The following is an 11,761-nucleotide window of genomic DNA, read 5'->3' as shown; positions in this document are numbered from 1 at the left end:
GGGATATCCTAAACACTGCTGTAGATTGTAATGAGTTATGATATCAAATACCATACAGGCCGGATGGTTGCGGATTAAAGGCAGAACGGCGCTTTACTGCATCTGAAACCTTGCACTTAAGTCACTGACACGTCGTGCATTCTCTCCATAGTCTCCTAATTGGGCGCTTCTGTGCCTCCCTCTCTCTCTCCGCCCTCTCTTCCGTTTGATTGACAGCAGCTCGCCCACCCATTCCCAACTTCACCGACTCCTCCCAAACCCGCGCGGACTCCGTGCAGCAAGCGCATTTCTTCCACAAACCCCACCGCGTGTGAATGACCAAGTCCGCGCGCGTCTTTATTCCCAACCTATCCCAAGTCCAGGGCTGAACCGGTCGAGATCGCGCGAAGGTAATTACGAGCAGAACCAGCGATCATTCCACTGTCATGCGCAATGCTCGCGCTTTGCGCCTGCCATGTTGGCTCGGGACGTGTGTGGACGGAGTTTGGAGGAGTTTAGAGTCCTGAAGCACGCGTGGGCCTGTCGCAGCGCTCCCGAGCAACCCTGCAGCGTCGGGACGCGAGCCCGGAAGACTAGCGAGCTTTCACCCGTCCTTGGCCGAACCAGTTTTCAGCATGATTGGCGACTTCGGGCTGCGGTGATCGGAGGTCAATGATCGCACATTTTCCGACTGCTGTTCCCGTTCGTGATTCCGGAGCGTCCTGTCCCCGCAGTGCCGGGAGATGAGTGGCCAGGCGCCGCAGAGGAGGCCAAACGTGGGCTCGATGCTTCTCTCCCAGCACGAGAACGACGTCCTCTCCACGCAGCTGGGGAGAAAATGCAGCGTAAGTGTCTCCCGCGTTATAGCGCGTTATGAGCCATCCGTGCCCGTGGCGCGGGGAGGTCCCGAGGCCTAGGAAGATCGCGACTTTCCTGGACTGATTTATCAAACTGTTGAAACGTTAGGGGGGGCTAGGTGGCTAACACTCGCGCACTCTTGCGTTGCATTTATCTCTGATGTGTTCCTCAACATTCCCCGTGTTGTAATTCCTCTGGATTTGGGAGAGTTTGTGCTTTCACGTTTACGTTCCTCGCGCACGCACGCACGGTACCCAGAGCCGCTGGAGTGCGTCCCTCCGAGCAGGTCGCTGTCCTGGCGTGAGACGGGCGGCGTTTTCTGGGACACGGTGCTGCTTGTGGACGTTCCTGGGACAGGCGTTATGGACAAGCGGAACCAGGTGCTAGTAGAAGACCGGTCCGTGTGAAATGGGCCGTGTGTCAGTCGGCAGCAGTTGTTGCCAAGATTGTTGGCGTCTGTAGCGAATTTTCAGTTAAAGTGGATTTTCCGCAGTTGTCCGGGAAAACCTATCACCTGACCTATCAACTGACGTCACCGAGCGCTTCCCTAACTGTCCGGTTAGCTGCCACAGGCGCAGCTCACGGCGGTGGCGCGATTCTCGTCTTCCGTAGTGTTTGATAGAGAAACGCAGGTGAGGGTGCGCGGTATCAAGTGTCGCGTACATTGTGTCAGGAGTCACGACGAAGCTCGCGCAGTTTTGCGTGTCTTGATTAAGATCATAGCAGGTGATTAAAATGAAGCTCCTCGAGGAATGAATTATTACAACAGACACAAACAGAAAGATGTGTGTTTCTTAAAGCCAGATAGTTTAGGCTGTGCAAAACGACTCTGTTTTGCTTTTGAACATTTTGTTTGTAATCTTTAACCCAAATGCAAAGGTACGTCACCTGTCTTAGACCTGTGTCAGACTGCACTGCACCTGTGGGCCATGCACCTTCTAGTATTCTAGCATGTGCATTCTCACACGATTCTGTCTTTAGCGTTTTTTATCATATTTCCCCTTACGTGAAGCAGGGGTGGGGTGGGGTGGGGTCGCGTCTCTGGCGTCCTCCCCCACAGCAGTGACCTGTAGCTCATGTTTGATTAGAAATGGTCCAGATCAGGTTGTACTTCCTCATTCCACACAACTACCTGCGTTTCAGCAAAGAAGGTTTGCCACACTCGAGAACGTCCTCCCTGTTTAAGGGTGGAACTGAGTGGCTCCGGGGGCCGTTTCTGAGCATGTGCAGAAGCCTGGCCTGTACTCATGAAGATCTCCAGCAGCAGACAGTACACGACCCTGTCAGATTATACAGTCAAGACGCGAGCAGCCACTTGTTGAAACGCCATGACTGAGGAGTTGTGCTCCCTGTCTGTGCTCCTGCAGCTAGTGAGGCACTGATGTGGCGTCTCTCCATCACCACCGATACAAACAACTAGAAATCCTGTTTTTGTCCTTTGTCTTTCAGTGTGTCTCTCTCACGCTTCTCACTCTTCTCACACACGCTTGTCTTCCTGAACTAACCCCTTATTGCTTGTTGCTACACGATCCAGAAGGGCGTGTCGAGAGCCGCGTGCTCGGTTAGGGGGCCCGGTTGGGCCCGTTCGACGCGGGACCGGCTGATCAGCAAAGTAAGTGGCTTCTAGGCAGAGCCCCGCCCACAGTCCCACCCCCGCCCCGCCCACCGGTCCCCACTGGGCATGCTCACTGAAATGTCCTGCCATGCGCTCACAAATGCACCCACATTAAGTATGAATACAAGAACTGATGATTTAAAAACTAAAACAAACAAAGTGTGGAGATTTGAGTGTAATGTTCCTAAATGATACAAGATCCAAAATGAGGGAATTTCAAATTATTGCTTGACATTATTAGTAGTAGTAGTAGTAGTATTTTTATTGCTATTAGAGTATTAGTGTGCTTGTTCTAAATATGAATGTGTTCATGTAAGGATTAGTACTAGAGAAGTTGAGGTCTAGTCTGGTGTGTGCTTGTGTCCAGAGTGTGTGTGTCAGCTCTGTTCGCGGTGGTATTCCCATAATGACCCAGAGAGAGGCCTATGACTGGCCAGCCTTCCTGTCTCCGCGTCCAGCCCAGGACCTGCTGACATCTGGGGCTAGAGAGGTTTTAGGAATGGATATGAGGGCAGTGTTTTTAGCATTGTGAGTGAGGAGTGATGAACTGGGGGGGGTAAAGGTCACCATGGAGTTCTGAAAACAGTGCGGTGAGCCACCTTTAACCAGGAGGTAGCGCTTCGTAATGAAACGCATCTGATTGGATATTGTAGTGTTGTAGTGCAATATAAGTAATGTGTGATATTATGACTGTCTGTCTGTTGGTACGTATTGATGGTGTACTGACGCAAACCGCCTAATGTTTTATCTTTGTTCAGTTTTAGATGTTGATTATGAAGCAAAGATCATGTCTCAAAGATAAAGTGAAGATAATGGGAAGTAGTTTCTCTTTCTCTTCTAACCTGCTGTGGTACATGACACTCGTTGCTGGCTTGGAAGAGAATTACAGACTTGAGGCTGTTTCTGAGCGCAGATCAGTGGGGGAGGAACCTAACCGGCTCTCCTGGGTGGACATTACTGAGTAGCAGGCAGATGTGGAAGGAGAGCCAGAGACCCTGTCTCATGCTCTCTCCCTCTACCTGTCTGTCTCACTCTGTGCTTCCAGACGGTCATCTGTGAGCCTCTTATCTTCACGCTGGTAGGGGCTTTGGCAGAGTAGCTCTTTTGGGGCCCCATCCCATGCTCTCAGCATGCCAGCCTACCCCATGAGCTCTGGTGCTCAGAGGTACTGAGTCCAACCCCAAGGCCTCTCCTGACATTAGACGTTCTCAAGTGTGGGTTAAAGCTTGATCACAGTTGGGTGTTTTGGCAGGCCAGGTTTGTGAGTGTTGGATAAAGGCGTGTTTATGCTAAGCACCTTAGTAGCCAAAAGGCATGACATAGCACATCAAACCCTGCCCCCTCGTTCTGTCCATGGCCTCCTCTCCTTGTGCTTGGTCAGAGAGTGTCTGTGAGCGGACAGGCTGCATTCTGGAGTAATGACTTGTTTTGATTTCTCCTGTACGACACTGACGCTGCACCGTGGACCACTGGTCAGTGTTCACCCTCTAAACTCCATTCCATTATTTTGCAGATAGAAAAACTAGTAATGGCAGTAGTAATAATAATACATTTAGTGTTAGTTATAATGCTGCACCAAGGATCTCTTGGATGAGTGTTTGTAAACTCTCACTCTTCGTGTGTAACTTGCTCTCTCTCTCGCTCTCCCTCCCTCTCTCTCTCTCTCTCTCTCTCTCTCTCTCTCTCTCTCTCTCTCTCTCTCTCTCCCCCCCCCCCAGGCCCTGTGTTCAGCAGTGGTCCAGGTCTATGCTGCAGACAGAGCCCTGTCCTGGGTGAAGCGCTGCTGTGGTGTGGCCTGTTTGGTGAAAGACAACCCCCTGCGTTCCTACTTCATCAGGGTGTTTGACATCAAAGTGCGCAGACACCACCTCTCTCACACACACACACACACACACACACACACACTCACTCAATCACTCTCCTACCTCACATAGTTTCCAATATACTCTTTACCAGTGGCAGAGTCAAAGCTTTCCTGGGGCCAGGGGGCCACGTTTTCCTTTTTATTGTACATCGTGGAGTTTCCCCCCCCCCCCAAGATCAACAAACGTTTGTGTCTGTCTCTCTTATCTGCCCTTTAGCTATTAGTAGTTTAAATGCAAATGTCAGTGCGGTGTGTCAGTTTTGAGGCAGTGCAGCACTGCTGAGCTCAGTTGTTTTCTGTAATGTGTTTTAATGTGAAGTGTGTTGTCTGTGTTTTAGTCTGTGCTGTGTATTTGCACTGTTTTATTCTGTGTTGTCTGTGTATTAGTCTGTGCTGTGAAATGCTCTGTGACTGTCCTGTTCTGTACTGGGAGCGTGTCTGTTGTGTTTACTAACAGCTTTATTGGACAGTAAATCCCGTCCTCTCTCCTTGACTGTTCTTTGATTTATTTACCTTTGCTGTTTTCCGCAGGAGGGCCGAATGTTGTTCGAGCAGGAGTTGTACAACAACATTCCCATCACCTACCCCAGGTCATACTTCATGACGTTTGCTGGAGACGTAAGTACAGTTGCTCCGGCCTGTGGAAGTCGTGTGTCCACATGGGTGCGATTCAGACTGGGGTCCGGGTCTGCGGTAGAGAACAGTACATACTGGCTGGGATATGTTCTGTCACAAACCAGTTTTATCAGTCGCTCTGGATAAGAGCGTCTGCCAAATGCCATAGATGTAGGTGAAGATGTAGATGGGTGTAGATAACGACTGCAGATCACTTCACTTCTGCTGCTGGTTTAAGTATTGCCCTCTGCAGAAGGTTTGAGATTTCTTCTGAGCGAGGGTTTGAGTGGCGTGCAGGTCTTTGCGTGGGGACAGGCGGCGTGGCCCTGCCCTGTTTCTTCCCTTTGTTACTGCGCCAGACACCAGCGGGTTTACCGGAGCGTGTTGGTCTGTTTCTCTATTCAGACGTGTCAGATCGGCCTCAACTTTGCAAACGAGGAAGAGGCCAAGCACTTCCGCGCTGCTGTCAGCGACCTGCTCAGCAAGCGGCCAAGGAAAACTGGTAAGCTCTGCCCATTTCCCACCCACACTCCGCCCGCTGTCTCCTGTGTTTGTTACTCAGCTCTGTTCTCTGAATCAGAGCCATGTTCTGAGGAAGAGGTTTGCTGTGTAAACATCATCTCCGCCACCCTGCACACTTGCCCTGATGGAACTGCTTGGACGTTGGTGTTATTCTTTCAGTATGGCGTGTCTAATTTGGAATAACCTCTACAACGGGTTTAGTGTGTGCTACGGCTGCCTCGCTTAAAGAAGATTAAATAAACCAGATTTTATTTCCCTTAAGTCTTAGACCTGTTTCTTGAGCCGCCTTTAGCAGTCTTGGGCAGCCCTTACTGACCCTGCTCTGACCCCAGTGCTGTTTTAACACATTATTTACACACTATGCATTCGTCTCCAGATTAATGCTTCTGCTTAACTGACTACTGTGTTGCCATTTGTAACCGGTGTAAACATTATCAGTGTAAACTGGTATTGGCATGTTGTCCATATTCTGCGTGTCATGCATAAACGCAGGTCTCTCTCTCTTCTGCTGTTCAGTGGAATGGGTCTCTCTCTCTCTCTGGAAGCTTTTGAAGTTGTGCCACTCCCTCAAGATCTCCTGACTCAGGCCGGGGGGGGGGGTGTCTGTAGGGGTCGGAGGGTTTCCTGTCCTCACCCTTTCTAACTCCTCACCACCTCCCTCTGTTCTCCTCACCTCTCTGTCGTTCAGATGTGTGCTGTTGTCTTGCCAGTCTGACTGATTCCCGATACCTTCATTTTGTTTTCCAGAAAAAAGACGTGAGCCAACAAATGGTAGGTTTGTCCTCAGTCACGCAGTCACGTTTACACATCTCTTTAAAAGATTGAGGAGGGCACCTCTCTCTCTCATACACACACTTGCTCACACTCTCGCTCTCTCACTCACTCAATCACACACTCTGTCTCTCACACACACACACACAGGATTCATTCACAAAGTCCGCCTTTCCTCAGATGTTTTTTTTCCACACTGTCTCATTAGTCAACGGAAGTCTTGCCACCACATCTAACCTGCATGAAGTGTCCCAAGGCTGTGCTGTTTGAAGCAGCCATCTTATTGTGTGGAGCAGTTCCCACAGGGACAGGGGGAGTTTCCAGACATAACGCCCTGCTGTGTGTTGTGCCCGTGGCTGTACCTGCTGTGTAGGGCGGAGCATCTGTAACCATAAACATTAGGACTCCTGGGTTTTCTGGAACTTTGCTGTTGGTCTGAATGGCCTGTTGTGGAGCTGAAGGGTGGAGAGGCTTCCCCATCTCCTCCACATCTGAGTTCCTCCCCAGACCTCTGTGGGGAGTGTTCATTGCTGAAGATGGAGGCTTAACCTTACTCTCACCTGGTCTGTTCCTGTCTGTGGCTATGTTTAGCCAGCGTTTCCGTGAAGTCGTGGATAATTTGATCAAATTAGAAAATAAAATCCACAAATAAAATAAAATCCACAAACATTTGCATTAATTAGTACTCAGCAGTGTTGATTTACACTGATAGTCAACATTACATTACGTCTCTTGAAGACAAAAGCTTGTGATAAATGTTAGAGGATTTGAGGGGTTTGTGTGTTTTTGTTTAGCAAGCTTGGAAACAGGCTGCGTGAATCCTTTATCGAACAGTTTGACTGTTAACTTCATTTGGATTATTGTGGATTCCCTTTTAAAAAGCAGTGTTTAGCTGTGCAACAGAACATGATCTCACTTTACCTCTCGTTATGTCATCCGGGAGGTTTGGTGTTTGGGAAGCAGGAAGGTGGCTTTTTTGCCGACTTGATCTGAAGTGTTCACTCGGCTGGAGAACTGGGTCAGGGTACCGAGCGCTGGCGAGACCGCAGACATGTCTGGAGGACGAGTGTGTTTGTGGGACAAAGTAAAGAGGAGGCACGCTTCTCTGTGACAGGACATCCATTTAAAAATGAGCCTCCTTCCTTATTTACTCCCCTACGCCCTTTACACAGCGTGTGTGGGTGGAGGTGAGGGTGGGGTTTAGCCTTAGATGGGCGGTTCGGTGCCCTGTGTTCAGCCCTCTCTCGCTCACACACCTCCCGAGGAAGAGATTTGGCCTGCGATTCCACGTAGATTTGGTCCACTTATTCTGGTGGGACTAGACAAACCAGGATTATTTGAGGCGCCGGGCTTGCGGGCATCGCGGAAATGATGACGGGTGGATCGTCTGAAATTGGTTTCAGTCTGTGTTTGTTTTTACAGGACCTACGTTACCAATGGCGACGGTGGACATCAAGAACCCAGAGATTCATAACGTTCGATATAGTAACAGTTCTCAAATCAACAGCAGCTTCCCGAGTCACAGCAATCTCCGAAAGGACAAAGGAAAAGGCAAAAACAAGAAGAAGAAAATATCCAAGGCTGAAATCGGCACGCCAAGCAACTTCCGGTGAGTCTGTTCTGCAGAGTCTGTGATGTGAAGGGAGGATGTTGAACAGTCGAGTTTCTAATGCCGGTTTTATGTTGATGGTTCGCCTCCTGGGGTTTGTCAAACCTGAATATTTATTATTATTTCCTCCTAATTCCACAGAATATGTTTATCACATGAGTGCCTGCTGTGCTTAATCTGGAATAATCATTTAGTTATCATAATTTATAAGGTTTTTACTGTCTGGAGCTTGCACCGTAATGCCACAGTCTGATCTCTGTTTCCCCGGTAGGCACATTGGGCACGTTGGCTGGGATCCAAACACGGGCTTTGATGTGAGCGTGCACACACACACACACACACACACACACACACACACACACACACACAAACAGCCTCATACATCCACATGCACATTACATATGCCTGGATCCACATATGTGCGTATTGCCTGTCTTGTAATACATATATATACTTAGACCTGGATATACACGCCTGTATCGGCATAAATGCGACATGTGCCTGGATCTTAATTTACATACCGCTCACATGTCATGTAAAACCAAAGTCCTTGTTCCTCCACAAGATGGCAGTAGTGAAACTGCAGTGGTCATGAAAGCCCAGACAAACTGTGACACGGAGGGGACGGAGACCAGCCACACCCAAAATCACACAAACTTGTGGTTGCTATAACAACCAGTTCAGAAGAGGAGGAGGATGCAAACCGCGTTATTCTGAATGTTTGTTTTGGTTTGCTTGCCTGCATGACTGATCTGGCACCGTGCGTGCGTGTGTGTGAACAGCTCAATAACTTGGACCCCGACCTGAAGAGTCTGTTCGACATGTGCGGGATTTCGGAAGCCCAGCTGAAGGACAAGGAGACATCGAAGGTCATCTATGAGTTCATCGAGGGGAAGGGAGGTGTGGAGGCTGTGAAGAATGAGTTCCGCAGACAAGGTGAGAAGTGTGTGTGTGTGTGTGTGTGTGTAGATGAGCGTGCCTCTCTGTACTTTTGCTTCTATGTGTTGCTGTACAGAGGATCGTTTGCATGTTTTATCGTATTTTTTCTTTTGTTTTTCTTACTTCGTGCTGTTTCTTTTTCTAGCTCCTCCCCCTCCCCCTCCACCCTCCAGAGGAGGGCCGCCTCCTCCACCACCTCCACCACATAGCTCAGGGCCCCCTCCACCACCTCCAGCCCGGGGCAGAGGAGCTCCACCCCCACCGCCCCCCTCGAGAGTGCCAACCTCTGCCCCACCGCCTCCTCCGCCCTCCAGGCCAGGAATGGGAGTGCCTCCACCCCCACCCAACAGAGGCCCCCTGCCAGCCCCTCCCACACCTGTGCCCTCCTCCATCACCCCACCAGCTCCACCTCCTCCACCTCCGCTGCCCTTTGCTGGGGGGGTTCCTCCAACTCCTCCTCCACCCCCACCCCCAGGGCCTCCACCCCCTGGTCCTCCTCTCCCGGGTATGGAGACAGGGGAGCCCCTGCCCCCACCCTCTGGGAAGTCTGCTCTCCTGGAGCAGATCCGTGAAGGGGCGATGCTGAAGAAGGTGGAGCAAGGCGGCAAACTAACAGCAGGGGGTGGTAGTGGGCGGGACTCCCTGCTGGACCAAATCCGCCAAGGCATCCAGCTGAAAACTGTAAGTGTTGGAAACTGGTGCTTTTATTCTTCTGAAGTTTGTAGTCTGTAAAATGTCTGCATGCGTGACTCGTAGACTTAGCCAGTCCTCGAGGCAGATCAGCGCAACCCCAGCCCTCCACTACCTGCCGGAGGTGTTCTGGGCACTGGACCCGAGGCTGCTTTCCCAAGGTCAACCCTATTCGCTGACCGCATCCTGGTTTTGTAGGTTTCCGAAGGGTCGGACTTGGCCCCGCCCACCCAGGTGCCGTCAGCAGGTATCGTGGGAGCTTTAATGGAGGTGATGCAGAAGAGAAGCAAAGCCATCCACTCATCAGGTAACGTCTGCTTCACCTCGTTTTACACGAAGGGCGTGAGGTCAGTCCACATTTAGGTTGTTGCACGTGACACTGTTACATTTCAGTCCCTCGGTTTTCTGATTGTGTTAAAACTTTGTTCATGTTTTGGTTTTTTTTGTTTGTTTGTTTTTTTCAATAGATAAAATGAACCGTGTAACCGAACCTCACCTGATTTTAGTTTTAGTGTGAAACCATGAATATCTTCACTCTGATTGGACCACTCTCATCTCTCGCCTCTCTCTGATTGGACCTCTCTTGTCTCTCTGTAGATGATGATGATGATGATGATGAGGCCGAAGACTTTGAGGAAGAGGATGAATGGGATGACTAGTGAACCATCCTCTTCCTCTGTGACCACAGTGGTCCAAATTAAGACACTAACATAATTCCTCTATAAATCTTCCCTGGATTATGATGTAAATGGTAATCTGATTTGCTGTATATTTTTGTTGCCTTCAAGCTTTTTTTATTAATCTGTGCAATACCTCATTTCATCTGATATAAAGGTTTTTGTTTTTTGTTTTCCTGTGTTTTTTTCTTTTGGATTAATGTGCAATTGTATGTGAAGTATTCTTACTCTGTCAAGTCAAGGGTTTGTTTTTTTTTTTCCCCAACATTCATTGAAGGGAGGATTTAAGGAAGAGTTCAGTTTGTGATAATAGTTATTAAAAATGACAAACACTATTTTCATACCCCACTGTTCAGTCTTACAGTCCTAGCTTAGTCGTTTATTTTCTTAAAGAAGATGCTTTTTTTGGACATATTTACTCAGAATTTGAGTATGTTTATATTTTTGCTCAAATGAGACTAGAACTCTGGCATTTGCACGTGCTCAGAAGTGCTTGAGGACTCGCCACAGAAGCACTGAGCTGTTCAGTGATTGGCTGCCCTGGTTCAGCTTCCTGGATCCTGCTACTTACCCGGAAGAGACCCGGGAGAATCTGGCGTGCAGATGGGGTTTTCTCTTCTGATCAGGTCGATATGCATGCAGGACAGAAATGCCTTTCACTCTACTAATGACACTTGCTGTTAATGGACATGCTTTGTTGATCTCTGAGAGACGCCAGTCTAACACCGTGATTCTAGTAATTACAGGGTAATTGGTAAGACCAGGGAATGTTTAGCTTTAACGAGATTTAACCGGAATGCTGTTTTAACGGTGCCGTTTCTTTCTGGACAATTCATTCTTTTTCTTTTTCACCACTTGGGAGTTTTAGAAACCACAGAGCATTGGGAATTTGGTTGAAATGAAATTTATGAAAATTAAATAATAAATGTTATTTACCGAATGTGTGTGCACGTGCTTATATAACAGAAGTATTGTGATCGTGAATTATAGCCCAACTCTTCTGCTTTCTGCCATCCTCTTCTGGACTTGGACATTTAACCTGATCTTCCTGTACCGCCCCCCCACTCACACACACACACACACACACACACACACACAAAATTCCTCACTGTCACTGTTGGATAACACACACTGATCATGGAGCTTTCCCTGTCCTTCTGGAGACCTTCCTCTCTTGGGTTCCCACAGCCAATCAGGAATTGAAGCCAACAGACCCGTGTCTCTGTGCCATCCAGTGCTATCTGCAATGCCCCCTGGTGGTTGGGCTGGATTTTCTAGTGACTCACTACATAAGTGTTTTGAGTGATTTACGCTAAAGTGGGAAACTGACCTTTCTGGCTCTGTGCTGGATTAGAGACACACACCAGCTACTGATGGGAGAAATTTCAACACACAACAATCTAAAACACGTACTTCCTTCTTTGAGTGACGGACTGACGGACCTCCTTAAAGAGTCTGTCATTGTGAATGATGGCATGACTCACCTTTACTGGGCTCTGCACTGGTCACTTCACTGCTTAATACCAGTATAAATGTTTAAGCCGAATAGCTACAAACATATTTGTCTCCTGGCGAGAATGGGACTTTGGGATTTTATTGGGATTTATTTTTTGAGCACTGAC

The 11,761-nt window shown here is 48.8% G+C and overlaps 1 protein-coding gene across 1 annotated transcript; it reads left to right on the top strand.

Annotated features, from left to right (window-relative positions):
• Positions 1–258: 258 nt before the first annotated feature.
• Positions 259–11,079, top strand: waslb (WASP like actin nucleation promoting factor b). Its single transcript, XM_035528512.1, has 11 exons — positions 259–824; positions 4,171–4,305; positions 4,848–4,934; positions 5,337–5,433; positions 6,201–6,224; positions 7,647–7,833; positions 8,105–8,147; positions 8,616–8,769; positions 8,918–9,453; positions 9,661–9,769; positions 10,060–11,079. Exons 1-11 carry the CDS (start codon positions 723–725, stop codon positions 10,119–10,121), a joined length of 1,536 nt encoding a protein of 511 aa, XP_035384405.1. The 5' UTR covers positions 259–722; the 3' UTR covers positions 10,122–11,079.
• Positions 11,080–11,761: the final 682 nt, after the last annotated feature.

This window comes from Electrophorus electricus, chromosome 7, assembly GCF_013358815.1.
Source record: "Electrophorus electricus isolate fEleEle1 chromosome 7, fEleEle1.pri, whole genome shotgun sequence".
Lineage (NCBI taxonomy): Eukaryota > Metazoa > Chordata > Actinopteri > Gymnotiformes > Gymnotidae > Electrophorus > Electrophorus electricus.
This window is presented reverse-complemented; position numbering and strand designations above follow the sequence as displayed.

What these genes read in the sequence shown, in the direction of transcription:
- waslb (XM_035528512.1), top strand. Translation starts at nt 723, where the DNA reads ATGAGTGGCCAGGCGCCGCAGAGGAGGCCAAACGTGGGCTCGATGCTT. An exon ending in CAAGCGGCCAAGGAAAACTG is followed by an intron (nt 5,434 to 6,200) that starts GTAAGCTCTGCC and finishes TTTGTTTTCCAG; the next exon opens with AAAAAAGACGTGAGCCAACA. An exon ending in GGCACGCCAAGCAACTTCCG is followed by an intron (nt 7,834 to 8,104) that starts GTGAGTCTGTTC and finishes TTTCCCCGGTAG; the next exon opens with GCACATTGGGCACGTTGGCT.